Source organism: Taudactylus pleione, unplaced genomic scaffold (genome assembly GCF_031769625.1).
Source record: "Taudactylus pleione unplaced genomic scaffold, aTauple2 ptg000560l, whole genome shotgun sequence".
Taxonomy (NCBI): Eukaryota; Metazoa; Chordata; class Amphibia; order Anura; family Myobatrachidae; genus Taudactylus; species Taudactylus pleione.
In genome coordinates this window covers 3,181,021-3,198,370 of record NW_028284962.1, presented here as the reverse complement: position 1 = coordinate 3,198,370, position 17,350 = coordinate 3,181,021, and the positions used below count along the sequence as shown (strand labels likewise).

Sequence of the window (17,350 nt, the reverse complement as noted above, 5' to 3'; positions counted from 1 at the left end):
CTAAGTCCCCCCTGGGTGCCCTAAACATAAACCTCCCCCCCCCGCGGCTGTCCGCTCACGGCGCCCGGCATCCGCTCGATCGGCGTCTAGATATAGACGCCGCTCATTTATCCCACGGCGGGATAAAGCAGTCGGGAAGCCGGCTATGCATTTGATACCTTTGCCTCTCAGGATGCCTCCTTCAGGCATAGGGTCCTCCTTTCTTCCGAGACAGGAGCGTCCCCGCCCTTAGGGGTACTACTTGGGTATATCCCCAACGTAATGGCTGTGGACCCCATGGACCCCGAAGAAGAAAATAAGAGTTATGGTATAACATACCTTTTGTTAATTCTTTTTCTTCGAGGTCCATGGGGTCCACAGGACACCCACCGTAATGCACCTGGTGTTATTGGGTAACTTTTTATATCTCTGGGTGTTTCCCTCTTTGGTGAGAGATTGGTCTAGAGAACATGTGTCCTTCCTTCTTATCTGTTTGCCTTCTCTGGGTGGGCTTTATAACAAACTGACACCCTGTAACCAGAGGCGGGGTATATGGGGAGGACCGGGTGCATCCTGGGAGCCGAGAGCTTGGATTAACTGTTTGGTGCCTGGATAAATCCATATACCCCAACATAATGGCTGTGGACCCCATGGACCTCGAAGAAAAAGAGTTAACAAAGGTATGTTATACCAAAACTCTTATTTTTCTAACCCCTACCCTAACCCACTTTCCCCGGTGCCTAACCCTAACCTCCCCCCTAGTGCCTAAACCTAACCTCCCCTTCACACGGGACAGGGCCACAATAGCTGGTGATTACAGCAATGCCCGGAGCAAACTCACTATGGTGTAAATCCTCACTATGGTGTAAACTGCTGTAAGCCTATGGGGGCTCCAGGGGCAGGAGTGAGATCTTCCGATCTCTCTCCCACAGCCTCCCGGCAGGCTCCGGAAGCTGACACTGTGCTCATGCGCAGTGTCAGCTTCTCCCAGAGAAGTCTTTCACTTCTCCTAAATGCTGGGGATATAACTCGCAGGGACAGCGGTTACCGAAACCGCTGTCCCTGCGAGTTCCCCGTTGTACACAGCGGGGATATTTCTATTAAAAATTGAAATATCCCCGGCGAGTTAGGTAGATAATGATCGTGGCTGGTCCGCGATTATTAGTAAATAGACCCCCTAATGCTTATAAAAGGTGTACAGTACATGTAAAAATAAGTATTAAATTAGAATGGCAATGTTACATTATATAGAAATAAAGTGATTATTCACAATCTGTGACTGTTGACGAAAACATAACAATTACTTATTTATCAGAATATCTAGTAGACTAGCTGGAGTACCCAGAATTGCCCGGGATTTTAAGAATGTTTGTTTACACATCATCCTCCAACCAACCTCTCCTTAGGCAGGCCTCACGAAAAGTGTGACAAACTTCCCCATCAACAGTCCTAAGGTCTTCGAAGGAAGTAGGACCTGTAACAGTGTAAAGCAAACTTCAGAGATAGAAGCATTCCAAATTTGTAGGATGTACAGTGTAAACACGGCCAAGAGCTTCTGTTGCACTGATACCAGGATGACCATCTATAGCGACTCCCTGTTATCTGCGCAGAAAAACTTTGGGAGAAGCATTCCATGTGTAATATTTTGGCAGCTCACAGTACAGCAGGGTCCTTGCAAAGTCATAATTTTGACACAGTTGGAAGAAAGAAGTAAATGTTGTTGCGTAATTTGGTATAGTCAGAGAGCTGAGAATGCTGGCAAAGCCTGCTAAAGCTCTCTTTGATAATAAAAATTAAGATCGTGACAACACAAAACGCTTGCTCCGAGGCCCTACCCATATGCTGTGAGGCCCCACAATGAGCGTCCAGCAAAAATTGTGGTTTTCAATTAATTAAAAATTAACAGTAATTAATTTTGATGTAAATTTTTTTTACTTGGCTCCGCCGTGTTTTAATACGCTCGTATGTAAAATGTCACGATCTTCGCTTGTAAACTGTGGATTTGTATAGAATGACAGAAGTACAGAAGGACAAATTTTCGCTTTGATATAGTAGAGAAGATAGAAAAGAAAAAATAGTAGATAAGCTAAATCCTTTTGTAATTCCGTACCTGACCTGTAGAGGGCGAATGCTATGCAAAAATTGGGATTTTTCATTAATTAAAAACTAACCGTAATTAATTTAGATTTAAAAAAATTTTAGTTGCCTCCGCCGTGTTTTAATACGCTCGTATGTAAAATTTCATGATTGTGGCTTGTAAACTGTGGATTTGTATAGAAAGACAGGACAAAATTTCGCTTTTATATAGTGTAATTATTTTACAAGGGATATGTTACTAAGCCTGAGTTCCTGAGTAATTTTGTGTTCACGATGTGACAAATGAATAGGTGTATGATCATGCTGTCATAGTGTTGTCATGACGCATCAATTGCAAATGTCGCAGCTGTCCACATATGTATTGAGGTGCCTGCCAGCACCAAGTATCTGCGTACTGTAACTCAGTCATTTACCGTGGATTAATTGGCCTCCCCGAAGCACGGCTGCCTGCAGCACTTATCGAGGACCGCAGCAGGATCCGAAAAAAATCTCAGATAATTATCCTGTTTTTGCGGATCGGGCAGTGAAAACACATAGGTCCGTGATAACTTATGATCGCCCGAAAACAGATAATATTTTGGGCGCTGAAAAAAGGGCTCTAATTGGAGGTAAAAAAAATTTGAAAAAGTCCAACTTTTTGCACCCGAAAAATTATCGGGGCTAAATGAATTCCCCTCTTAGGGCCATATTCAATTAGCGTCGAAAAGCCATTTTCAACGCTTAGTTTTCGCCAATTACGTCATTTTCGCTGCCTTTCACTTATCCCCATATTCAATTTTAGTGGCTTTTCGACAGTGCGAAAACGCAATGCAATGTAAAAAAGTTTCGCCTATGAATACCCGGCGGAAGAAAATGCAGAATTGCGGTTTTGGGGTGCAGAGGTGCGGAAACCACTCTGCACCTTTTGTACACCCCCCTTGATGCTAACTGCATAAAAAAACGCTGAAAAAAACACAAAGGACACCCCAAAAAAGCACTTTGAATAAGTGGGCGAAAAAGTTCAAAGTGGGGGTACAACTTCAGAATCTAGCAAAATAACCTTTGGGGGGGTCTGCAAGTATGGGGGAGGTTTTTTTTTATTGCAGGTGCTTGCTGAAGGTGCGTTTTTTGGTGCACTTTAAAGCTTGATTTTAGTGATTTTGAACTATGCTTGCACCCATTTTCATGTACCCCAAATTTGATGGGACTACTTATTTTTCCAAAAAAAAGTAGCAAAATGCTATTCTTCACCACTTGCTCAAAGACGCTAAATAGCACCTATTGAGACCATTTAAAAACCCCAAATACCAGAGCATCTTTAGGGGGGTGTCAGGCTGATTTGGCCAAAAACTACAGGACTTTTCGCCAATTTAGTTTTCACCGGTCCCGTTTTCGCCAATTTGGAATTGAATACGGGGATACGCGGGCGATAAGTTTTCAACGGCAAAACCTCAGATGACAGCTCCAAATTGAATATGGCCCTTAGTCTGATATATGCATTCGCCACAGCCACTGATCATTACATCAACAGGAAGCAGGGCATACGTCTTACTTGCCTACCCTCCCAATTCGTCCGGGAGCCTCCCGAAAATCGGGTGCTGCTCCCGGCCCCCCGGAAAGGCAGGCAAGCCTCCTGGTGCCCACCGACCTTTCTGACCCCCTACGCGATACCCTGAGAAACCCCCGCAGCGAGGGGGGGCGGTGACACGATTCATCTGGCTGCCCCGCCCCCTGCTTCACAATGCCTGTAATATTGGCATTGTGTAGCGGGGGCAGGACCAAAATGACAAGAGTGCGTGGCCCCTTGCGCCGGCCATGCCCCCCTGCCATGCCGATCTGGCTGCACCCTCCTAGAAGGGGTAGCCAGAATGTCGGCAACCATGACATACATTCATATACAATAAATTTATTTAAGCCTAGTTTTAAAACGAATGAGGAGGACTGTACAATTTTTATTAAATATATTTGCTGTTTTTGTTTAAATATTACTAGCCTGTGGGCCTGAATTAGATATGGGGCCAAATGTAATAGGGTGAGAGTTTAGTAAATGTGAGAGATTAGCAGTAAAATCTCACACTATTACAGTGGTCAAGTGTATTTTCAAAATGGGAAAACATCTGGATGAGAGTTTACATTGTGAGGGCTTTTTGAGTCTGAAAAACATTCGAGTTTGCCTGTTCTTGGACTCTATTACATTGGCCCTCTCACATTTTCTAAATTCTCACCGAATTACATTTGGCCCATGGTTGTGAATACATACGCGCTTGCAGCCACTCCCACAATAGTGGTTGCAGGAATATGGAAATGCTAATCTCAACCCCCCCTTTGTGCTCCCTGGAATAAAAATAAATATTATTTGTACAATATTGTCCCAATATATATCTTTGTATCAGTTGAGTGAGGCCTTAATTTAGCAATAGATTTTCTCAATTCTTTATTTATTTCTATATATCTGTGCTTTCATTGTATGATCACATTTATTTTATTGCAGACGTTATACCTATTGTATTGTTAACTAAAATTTTATTCAAACAGTCAGAAATCTCTCAGTATTGGAAAAAGCTACTTTTTCTATTAATATAAAACTCAGCTCTGAAGTGAAATGTCATATTTGCTAAACTATAGACAATGGGCCTGATTCATTCTTTCATAGCGATTACGCACACAGTTCAACTGTGATAGTATGCTAATTCATTGCAATCGCTATTCCCTCGCAGAACTACACAAGGATGCCAACTTTACTTTACACACATTCCGTAATCCTTAGTATGACTGGGAAACCATCGGTACAATGGAGTACCATCGCAGCCTCACGCACACTTGCACAAGCTCTGACCTTACTCAGGAACTGCTTACTTCATCACACGCTAGGAGTCCTCAGGCTGCAGTGATCGCGGTGAGTGACAAAATATGTGGGTCCCAGGGACCCTCCACTTTAAAAAAAAATGGGGTCCTACCTGACAAATTATGGGTCCCATCATAATTTATGCTACACAGTATTGCCCTTTACACATTATGCAGTATGTGCCATTTACACATTATGCAGTAATGCCCAGCCTTTACACATTTATACCACACAGTGTTGCCCTTTACACATTATGCCATGCAGTAATGTCTGGCCTTTACACACTATGCCATGCAGTAATGCCCATTACACATTATGTCACATGCCCAGCCTTTACACATGATGCCATGCAATAAAAATCCTTGCCAGCAGATAGAAAACTCTCTCCATATAATTTGCAAGCGTGACTATAGGGTCAAAGGGCAGAATTGATTACATGTAAAAAGTCAGCAGTATTAATATAAGCAGAATGATCTTGCAAACATGAAATCCCTAGCAGTAATGTCTATTGTCAAGCAGCTAGCCAGTCTTAGCAGTTAAATTTGTCATTGTGGATATTCAGTGTCAATAGTGCCCTGAATTACCTGTATCTGTTCTGTGACTGCATCTGGAGAGGCTGCTGATGGTAAGTGGCGCAGGAACCGGGGGGAATCCCATTATGCTGTTGAACGTAGAAGCCCAGGGATATCACTGCAGCTCTTCAAGATAGCCGCCGTCATTCAAATCTACTGCCGGCCATGAGCCAATTGGAGCTTGCGGACCAGCAGCCGCTGCTGGTCCGCGAGTTCCGATTGGCTCGCGAACGGCGCATATTCGAGAGCACTGTTTTTTTTTTTTTCTCTGCAGGGCGGCTGTGCCGGATACCTGGGGACGCGCTGTGCTGCAGCTAATCCCTCACAGGTTGTCAGGGTTTGTCCACAGCACAGCGCGTCCTCAGGGACCCGGACACTTTTTAAAAGTGAGTCCCTGGTCTGCAATCCCGGGTAAAATACGTGCTATAGCGCATTTTTGTGAACACTGGGCTGCATATGGCATTGCAGTGGCTAATTTATGCATGCCCCTGCAACGGTGTTCAAACGTACTGGCATGCCTGTGTTTCGTCGACCACCCCCCTGTTACCACCCACAAATGGCACTTCCTGTCAATCACTCTGTGATGGGTATGCGTAGTCACTGCGATGCATACATATGCGAAGAATTGGCCAATTACGTGCGTAAACGCAAGTTGCGATCAGTAGTAAATCAGGCCCAATATTAAGGCGATGTAGACAGATATTAGAACATAAAACAAATAACCTCCATAACCATACAGTAAACAAGCATGTCTTGGACCCAGTCAGGAAATAGCACTCCATACGTGGAATGTCAGCTGATGCTTTGGGTTGTTGAGAATTGGGTTATATTTAAAAATGAAAGTCATAGAAAGTAGAAACCAAAGCCATAAATATTACATCCATGAATTATCATATCATTGAATTTATCTTCACTGTAAAAGAGTTGGATGCATAATCCACATGACAGTGCTCAAGAAATGCTTCTGGGCTCCCAGGCCCCTGCTGCCACATGTGCAGTGGCTAAGACAGCCAGAGAACTGCACTGTAGGCCCTGATGCGATCAGTATGCTGCAGTTCATAAGTGGGCTAGGTTATGTGCACTGATGTGCTGCATGCATACCTGTGTGATGTCAGCATGTATATGTAGATAAGGAGGATGGTGGATGCTCTGTCTGGACTGGTCCAGGTCTGGCTCTACCATGTGTCTCTGTGTAACCAATAGAAATGAGCCAGTATCTCTCATGTTCCTCTTGGAGGAGTGAGAGCATGAGGGAATTGTTTGTGGTTTGGATGACTGCAACAAATTCCAGGGTGTTGGCCTACAAATTTGCAATAACCAACACATCTCAAGACTAGATTCACATTTCACAGTGTTTTTTGCATTGCATTTTTATTCAGAATAATTTTATTATATTCCGCCGATAAAATTGTTTTTCACACTGCAAAGATCTGAGATAATAGTGGAATGATTTAGAAAAATTAATGCAGAAATGATACATTGGGCCATAGATGAGCTACATACATCTTATCTGTATCTTATATACAAGCTGTTCCCCCGTTAATGAGAGCGTCAAGGGCTTTATTTATTTTGCTTCAGCTTCATCTTGTGATCCCTTCTTTGCAGGTGTTTATTCCTCATATTGTCAATATAAGCAGGTGAGGGTTACTACAAAGGGAAATGCAATCTTAATGTCTGCAGAAGGAAATACAGGTGTCTCCACCTCTCTAATACTTAATGCGTTAAGCTGGTTAAGGCTGTCTGTGCAGGGACACATTCACCTTGCACAGTGTCAGAAATGCTGAGGGTGAAGAGAAAATGAGCAGCAGTGTATTCTTACTGGGTAGGTCCTGAAGAAAACGTGATACTACTCTGTAATAGTGAAATATTTTGGCTTTATCAATATAGCTTCTGAGGGTTTTGCCTTCTGCGGTGTAAGCTAGAGTGGGAATTATTTGGGGGAAACCTGTGAAACAGGAAATACAAACATGGCTTTCATGTTGAAAACTATGATGGGATCTTCCATGAAGAATTTGGGGAATAACCTCGGGGGAGAAACAGAGGCAAAGGAAAATTCAGATGGGAAAGAGACTGCACAGTCCAAGGGTATGACACGAGAAGAATTTGAGGAGTACCAGAGACAGCTGCTGGAAGAAAAGTAAGTGTTCCTCACTCACCAACAAAATGTGGATGAAATATGTGCTCTTGGCATAAATATATCAGGGCCGAAACTAGGATTTTTGTCACCTGGGGCAAGGCAGTAATTTGGCATCCCCCCCCCTCCTCCTGCCATAACTATAGACTCCTTTCAGAAACCCCCCTGGTGTCTCTACAGTAGTCTGTGTCCCCCCCCCCTTCCCATATCACTGCAGCAGCCTGTGTCTTTCCCCCTGTTCTTCAGCTTGTCATATCATGCCCCTTATACAGTATGACACACACAGTAATGCCCCTTACACATTATGCCACACACAGCAAAGCCCCTCAAGTTGTAATATTATGTTGACAGAGGATGCTCTTTACACATTATGCTACTCCCAGTGTCTCTCACCTCATCCCCCTCCAACCTCTTCTCGTCTGCATCAGTAGGTGTGGATTTGGAGCTGCTCGGCCGCACCAGGAGGTAAACTATCTGCAACCCTTGAGAGACACAGCTCCACTGCCATTCAAATTTGGCATTGGTCGCAAGCCAATCGGAGCATGTGGACCGGCAACCGCTGCTGATTTTATCTGTTGGTCCGTAAGCTTCGATTGGCTCACGACTGGTGCCACATTAGAATAACGGCGTTGCTGTGTCTCTCAAGGGCTGCGGATGGCTTTCTGCCAGTGCGGGTGTGTGGCTGAAAACCCACACCTCCTGCCACCCGGGCCCCCTCGGCAGCAGTGGCCAGACCGGTCCATCTGGCCATCGGCTCAGACCGTCTCCTCAGCACCTCCCTAAATCTGGCGCCTGGGGCACGTGTCCGCCAGCCCCACCTAGTTGCGGCCCTGAAAATATATATATCTATCAGTCTGTTATGTACAACCATGCATTATTTCCCCTATTTTCTGTCAAACTGCATTGTCCTATATAGTTTTTAGCATACCATCAGATATCCTGATGAGATGTTAAAGCATTACTTTATAATAACCAAACATGTGATGTCCTAGGATAAATGGTCTACAGAGATTTAAATATGTTATTATGCACTGATGTCACAGTATTGTATGTACACAGGATAGAACGGGATCACACCTTTGCACACAAGAAAGCAGAGAGGGCATCGGTAAGAATGCACATGAGAGACAAGTACAGACTTCCACAGGTAGGGGTATACTTGCATCTGTCTGTCCATGCAAGTCTGTGTGTTGTGGTCTGTGTAACATACAATCAAAAATAAAACATTATGGCTTTTGCTGTTACAAGAGAATGTTCATAAATCTTGCAATCTATGTCAATATTCCTGCAATACAGAAAGTGACATGACACTGTTCTGAATGTGAACAAATTGAGATAACTATATTTGCTTGGGTCTTATTCTGCTGCCCAATTGTTTGTATACTTGGATGGCATTGTGCTTCCAAGGCTTCCTCAGGAATCTGTTGATTTGTTAAAAACAGAGACGTGCGGTCAGGGGAGGCAGAGCTTTGATGTAAAAATGATTAGAATAATACAAAGAAGACATTAATAACTTATAAACATCTTTATTTATTGAAATTATTTTTATAGTTAACACTCACCAGCTTTGTGGAGCTCCTATTGATACCTAATAGTTGCTATTTGGTGCTGCAAGTCGCTTAAGAAAGAATTGCTTTCCAGTCCAATCCTGTAGTTCCAAAGCACAAAAAGTTATTTATGTAAACAGAGAAAGATTTAAAGCAATGAATATAGTATGGCCGATACATATGCTTTGCGCTACTGGTCCCAGTATGCAGTATTTCAATCCTGAACCCTGCGGTCACCGTCACCCAAAGAAATGGAGAAATTACTGCATACTGCACCCAGCTCACAAGCCTATATTTGGTACAAATTACAGAGACAACAAAGGCACGTACTAACAGATTCTCATTGGTTCTTGCTTCAGGTCACTCTGGTCATTGGTTAGTTCATATGGTGTCATTAGTTCTCCAACAGCTTCCCACCGAAGAACTAGTTAAAATGGCTACAGACACTTCATACAAAATGGTAACATGCTAACCAATAACTCCCTATGATCCATAACTAGGGGACGCATGATGCAATCTCCTTGCCGATAGAACCAGAGATCTGCGAATAAAGAGTGATTTAGTATAATACCAAACACGACCTGTCCACTGTATTCCAAACCTCAGATCTCATTTAAGTACATATTCCGGAATCTCACAATTCCTTAAATAACTCTGATTATTAACCGTAGTGAATAGGAACCATTCTATACATATGCGTACGCATATGTGCGTCCGTGTAATGTTCATATGTATGGATGTGAGTACGTATGTGAGCGTCTATGTCTACGCATGTGGATACACATATGAGCGTCTATGTGTATGCATATATGTTTATGTGTGTTTGTTATGTGCATCAGTATATGTGTAATGGATTAATATATATATATATATCCCTAACTTTATCCATTTCTGGCATATTTAACATTAAGCTTGCCTTAACCAAATTCCAAGGTGTCATTTAACAAAAAGGTTGCACTGCTCAGAGGAGACGAGCAGATGTTTGTTGGAGTCATGAAGTCTGATCTTATTTGGAGTGTAAATGTCAGTTCCTATTAACTACATTAGCATTGAACAAAAGGCATACAATTGCTAAAGATATGCAGGTTTCTGACAATGGTCTTCCTCTGCACATACCAATATCTGTGTGCCTTTTAACATACACACACAGACACATAATCCTCTTTCCCACACACTGACTAAACCTGCATTAATTTATATTTTATATATACATATACACATTTGTGCGCATCGGATTGCGCCGATGCAGAGTAGCGTTCATCAGACTATAGATGACCAAATCATCAGATAATAATTGTACATCGATCATACTCAATTATTTGACTTCGACAGTCCACCCTTTGATAGCAAACATAAAACTATCACATTCTGATCTTAACCTTTCCAGTCATGCATAATAATTTATTTTTCAATGTTCTAAACGTTGTGACACAAGTTGGTCATTGAACCGTTAATAATGCATTTCAAGAGGGTAGAACAACCCTTATACGCACTCAGCAGATCTATACAGGACCATGGGTAGGATGTGGGATCTCATCGAACCTATAAAGGAAGTTTGGGGGAATTGAGACTACATTATCTAGGTTGTTTTACGGAACATTTAAAATAATTATTATTATACATGACTTAGCCTATTCACTTATTATTAGCTGACAGCACATTCAATTTCAGGATTGTAATGCAGTTCTTTATCAACCTTAGTACCCATATCACCACCACTCACCACCACCATGATTTAATTTTTCCTATCCTAGTGGTACGTTTTCCATACTTCAACACAGCAATAATACATCTGACACTTAAACCAATTACTAAAATGACAGTCAGTATAAGAATAAGGAATTTACCTATACTAGCAACCATCTACTGTACCCACTCTCCCAGACCGGTGAACCATTTTACAGGGTTTAACCAAGAGAACCATTTCTCTACCTTTACCTCTGTCTCATACAACAAAATATTATGGTCCTTTCGAAACTCCCACTTCAGTTGTAGGATTTCATCCATTTTCCGGTCTATCACCTCTTTGAGGTCACTAGTATTATTTGTAATGTATGTGCAACACTTGACACCAAATTGGGTGGCCAAAGTCACACAGTATCCACCAGTAATAGATGTTAAATAGTTTAACACTAGCCTATGTTGTACCAACTCCTTTTTATAAGCTTGTAGCTCTTTACCAGTATACCTGAAAGTGTCATCATACATCTCGGTGATATTATCTATTAATTTAGCCAGGTCCTGAATATAGCTAAAATTTAAAGTTCCCCAAGTGATCCTGGTGGGATCTAATGCTACCAATATTTGGAAGCCAGTTGTTTTACTAATCAACTGTGTGGCTGTATGTTCTTCACCAGGTATGATATTTCTTTTGTCATGATGCTCATACTGTGTGTGTACATATGGAGGTGGTGTGGTTCTATGGATACCAATCATTTCATCATGTGTGAGTGTCATAACCTCTGGGATCAATTTACCAAATAAACATAAACCTTCAGAACTCGGAGAGAGCCACTTGTATGCTTTCCTTCCACATATAAAATACAAATCATCCAGGAGTAAGTAAGGAACAGAATGCATCATTATCATTGAACACAATATCCTAACAAAGAATCCTGACCCTTTTTCCCTCATTTACCTGGTACACGTTTCTGGTTGTATAACATCTGCACAGTACCCTAATGATACTCTGCCAACCATTACCTTATCACAACTATGTGTGTACCCATACTGGAAATATCTCCCACTTGTAATAATTTTGCGTACAAGTTCAGAATCGATAGGCTCATTATCAGCTCTGTGTGAAAAGGTCATTGTCTGATTGTTACAGGTCATCTCCCAATTTCCTGGTTTCCGGAAATTAGTGATATTCAAGCACAACAGGGATCTATCTACCTGGTACTGGTGGAGCCTAAAATTGGGGGGCCTAGATATATTAAATTTCTTATCCACCTGTCTTCCCCCATGTAATTCAAGATCCTCAGAGAAATTTAATGGGAATGGTACTAATCCTACATTATGTTGTCCCTGAGGCATGTGAGTGCCCGCCCAAATAGAGATTACTCTTGGACTTGCACCGTTGGATGCACTTTTCATCAACTAGGGATCCACAGAACTCACAAACACAGTATTCATCAGACAATAACCCCTCACATTGTCTCCAAGTCTCTTGGATAACAGATCTCTTAACAATTACTGTACTGAGTTTGACCATATACCGCCCTGATTGCTTTATCGCTCCTTCTCCCGACCCCACTCCATCGATACCACCATCAGCTTCCCTCTCCATCATCTGTCCTCCATCACAGAAACAGGAAATCCTGAAACAAACAAGGATGATGAGAACCCTGGAAGGAAGCAAAAACACAACTCCAGCCCGCCACTCCATTGCTGGAATAGTGGTTTGCCCATATTTCTAGCTCAGGTGTTATACACTGCAGTATCTAGCTCTCCCAGAACAGGCTCGCAATTGACAGGTCCATGTTATCTGTCTCGACTCCGCCTTGTACCTCCTTCGGATAGTTGACCTTTCTGCAGTGTGTGGAATGGACCCAGGTATCTCTTTCTGCTATTTTCAACAATGTCGTACTTGTCATCAACACCTGATATGGACCTTCCCACCGATCTGTCAAACAACCTGAGCATAAGAAATTTCTGATCATAACAAATTCTCCATGTTCAACATCATGACAGTTTGTTTCTGGCATATCAGGTAACAACATTTTCAATTTCTGTTGCTGCTGTTTCAGCTGTTTACTCATTTTTATAAGATATTTCACAGTAACTTCGTTATTACTGTTCAGATCATCCTGTGGACTTATAATCAAATGACAACTCCCATCCGTGTAAAACATCAAATCTGCATTTTCTAATGGTGTATCATGTATGTCAGGTCTTGCAGTAAAGGTCTGATTCAAATACTCCATACACTCATGTGTCAGTATACCTGCAAAACTCACCTTCAACCAGTGACTCACCTCTCTCCACCTTTTGTGCATCCCGAGGCACATATGGTAAGTACGTTGCTGGATTTAACGTATTGCACCATTTAATGGTAATATTTGCAGGTGCCATTAGAGCTAGTTCCCATTTCGTGAACCTAGCTGAAGAAACATGTCTGGTTTGGGCAGAATTCAACAAAGCAGATACAGCATGCGGTGTATAAACAATCATATCATGACTCAATACTACATCCACGCTCTTATTTACCAGTAGAGCGGTTGCTGCTACACTTCTTAAACACATTGGGAGTGATCTTGCCACAGTGTCCAATTGTGCACTGTAGTATGCTACAAGTCTGCTAGCATCACCATGTTTTTGTTTGAGGACACCTGCTGCACAGCCATCAGCTTCCGTACAATATAACTCAAATGGTTTTTCATAATCTGGTATTCCCAGGGCAGGTGCTCTTGCCAGACTATCCTTAAGGTTAAGGAAAGCCTGCTCTGTTTCCTCAGTGTGTGTGACACAGTCAGGTTTTGAGGATGACACCAATTCCTGCAATGGTAATGCCAAAATAGAAAAACCTGGGATCCAAGTTCTGCAGTATCCACACATGCCCAAGAAGGTACAGATTTCGGCAGTGTCACGGTCTGTATGGCCTGTATTCTGTCAGTTGTCAAGTGTCTTAGCCACTGGGTTAGACAGTGTCCCAAGTATTTAACCTTAGTCTGGCATGGCTGTAATTTTCCTTTGCAACCTTGTGTCCTATTTGTGAGAGATGAAGCAACAACAGTTTAGTATAATTTAAACATGACATAAACGAATTAGAGCACAACACATATTCAGCAAACCTTCAAATCATACTCAGTTATAACTGCAATGTTATATGTGGTTTACAGGTGATCTAATACACAGATAATACAGTATAACACACCACATGTTATAACTTACTCAGAAGTGAATTCCTTAACTGCTATATTGCAAGGATTTTTCAGAAGTACATAGAAATGAGCACATACAAAACTCCACACAGAAAATTCTCATATGCAGCATGTACAAGCTATACACATAGAACTTTCATATTTGGGTTTGCTGTGATTAATTATGAATGCATAATTTCCACTGTAGATAATGGATCTGTTGTCTAGACTTCCAAGTAGATCAAAGAAAAATTAACATATATAGAAGCTATTCTGACTTCAGTTCTCAATATTTACTGTAAACAAGGACACCTTATCTTTTCCACACTGCACAATGACTAAAGTTTGCACATACTTAAAATTACTTAAATATCTAAAATGTTAAATTATTTTGATCGGCAAAAGTTTTGAACCAACATAACCATTACTTTTTTACACTCATCTCACCAATTTCAGCTGCTGCCCCTGCTGGTTGCAAATTAACAGCTTGGGCAATGGCTGAAATTACAGTGGGTTCATAATTTTCTATAATTACATTTTCCTGTAGGTGACTTAAAACAGGGTAGATTTCTTGTTACATTTTTATTATTTTTGGTATCGGCCATACCTTCACCTTCAGCCACATAAGGTGGTGGAGGTGAGCATGCGCTATCCCCTTTACGCTTGGTAATGCTACTTTGAGTCGCATGCACGAAACTACTTAACCACGTGTTCCCTACATGCTGCCACTACTTTAAACAATCATTATATTTTACTCGTTTCTTCAGAGACTTGACTAAACATGTGTTATTTCTAATATTATTCAATACCTCCAAATTGAAGCTGCCAACTTTAGGAAAGGGTTTCACACATCCTTTGGTCATTTTGACCCATTTGTCACAGTATACGGTCGCGTACGTGATATATTTCACAGTCATAATATACCTTGCTGAACCAGCAGGCCCATTCATTAGCAGCATCTCCTCGACCCCCCCTAGCGACTACTTAGCACCCATTTGGGACAATGCTTGGATACTTTTGCTAGAGACTTCGACCGGTGGACAATTCACAAGTGCATCCACACACTTCCACCCACTGTGCACAAACTGACTGATAAGCGTCCTATCAGTTCTACACAATGAGGGACATGAAAAGAGCCTATGCAACTTTTCTGTCACCGCAACAAATTCACACTCGTACCGACAGTGAAGAAAAACCTCTCCTGTTTTTCTTTTCCCTTTATCACAACAAGCATACGTTCACATTCAAATACCTTTGTTTTCTGGCCAGAAGAATACTTCCCCCCTTGGCAGTACCTATTCAGAGGTGTTAAGACAAATGGAAGACTAGCTGTCAAAACAATTGTTTAAACATGCAGCAGCAATACAGGGAAGACGCATACGCTATTTGCGAATCGCCTATTGCAGCGCAAAAATGACAATAAAAGAAACAGATATTTCTCCCTTGTCCCTAAGTCCTAATCAGCGCTCCTTAGATCACCCAAAAATGGATATTCAATTTCACAACACTAAGTACAAAACAGGCTTAAAACACATTGCGTTCTTACCCGTATGTGACGCGTCCACCCTTTGTTGACGAATCAAGATCCAGTAGCATCGAGCAATTTCTGGTAGCGTGACCTCATGGCTGAGCCCCCATCTATTGATACCTAATAGTTGCTATTTAGCACTGCAAGTCACTTAAGAAAGAATTGCTTTCCAGTCCAATCGTGTGGTTCCAAAGCAGAAAAAGTTATTTATGTAAACAGGGAAAGATTTAACAATTAGAATAAAAAGCAATCAAAATAGTATAGCCGATGCACACGCTTTGCGCTACTGGTCTCAGTATGCAGTATTTCAATCCTGAACCCTGCTGTCATCGTCAGCCAAAGAAATGGAGAAATTACTGCATACTGCACCCAGCTCACAAGCCTATATTCGGTGCAAATTACAGAGACAACAAAGGCATGTAATAACAGATTCTCATTGGTTCTTGCTTCAGGTCACTCTGGTCATTGGTTAGTTCATATGGTGTCATTAGGGGTATGTCTCAGTTCTCCAACAGCTTCTTTGTGTAGTTTTCCAGCCAAAGAACTAGTTAAACTGGTTACAGACACTTCATACAAAATGGTAACATGCTAACCAATAACTCCCTATGATCCATAACTAGCGGAACCATGATGCAATCTCCTTGCCGATAGAACCAGAGATCTGCGAATAAAGAGGGATTTAGTATAATACCAAACATGACCTGTCCACTGTATTCCGAACCTCAGATCTCATTTAAGTACATATTACATCTTATTCATTATCTCACAATTCCTTAAATAACTCTGATTATTAACCATAGTAAATGGGAACCAACTGCGTCTGTGTAATGTTCATATGTATGGATGTGAGTACGCATGTGAGTGTCTATGTGTATGCATGTGGATAAACATACGAGTGTCTATGTGTATGTATATATGTTTATGTGTGTGTGTCATGTGCATCAGTATATGTGTAATGGATTAATATATATACAGTATATCCCTAACTTTATCCATATCTGGCATATTTAACATTAAGCTTGCCTGAACCAAATTCCAAGGTGTCATTTAACAAAAATGTTGTTCTGCTCAGAGGAGACGAGCAGATGTTTGTTGGAGTTATGAAGTCTGATCTTATTTGGAGTGTAAATGTCAGTTCCTCTTAACTACATTAGCATTGAACAAAAGGCATACAATTGCTAAAGATATGCAGGTTTCTGACAATGGTCTTCCTCTGCGCATACCAATATCTGTGTGCCTTTTAACATACACACACAGACACAGGCATACACATAAATCCTCTTTCCCACACACTGACTAAACCTGCATTAATATATATACATATACGCATTTGTGCAAATCAGATTGCGTCGACGCAGAGTAGCGTTCATCAGTCTATAGACGACCAAATCATCAGATAATAATTGTACATCGATCATCAATTATTTGACTTCGACACTCCCTAGGACTGGAGGCAGCCCGGAGATGAGGCAGTAACAGCTCAGCCTTGCTTCTGTATAGTCAGACACTGCTTCTAGAGCTGGGGGCGAGGCCACACCACAGGCAGTAAGCTGCACAGAGAGAAAGCCCATAGAGGCATGCCTCTGAGTATGGGGGGGAGTGCCTTGAGCACTAATGGACACCTTGGATGTGTCATGTGACCAGGAAGTGCACTGCAGTGTTTAGAGATGTCAGCAGAAGCAAGAAAAGACACAGTGATGCAGGTAGCAGAATCAATGGACACTGAAGCTTAGTGTAGTGAGAGGAGAGTTACAGTGAGTAGGGAGTGAAACAGGCTCCCAGCACTCCAAACCATCTCAATGTGTGC

At 41.8% G+C, this 17,350-nt stretch overlaps 1 protein-coding gene and 1 pseudogene across 1 annotated transcript in view; one reads left to right on the top strand and one right to left on the bottom strand.

The window, feature by feature from the left end:
- The first annotated feature begins 7,263 nt into the window (after positions 1–7,263).
- The window catches only part of LOC148481827 (complexin-4-like), a 29,420-nt gene continuing 19,333 nt past the window's right edge, over positions 7,264–17,350 (top strand). Inside the window, exons 1-2 of the mRNA XM_088452987.1 lie at positions 7,264–7,609; positions 8,666–8,753. Coding sequence (XP_088309113.1) covers positions 7,440–7,609; positions 8,666–8,753 — 258 coding nt within the window. The 5' untranslated portion in view covers positions 7,264–7,439. The remainder of the gene's footprint in view (positions 7,610–8,665; positions 8,754–17,350) is intronic.
- LOC148481828 (syncytin-2-like) lies at positions 10,873–12,189 on the bottom strand (annotated as a pseudogene).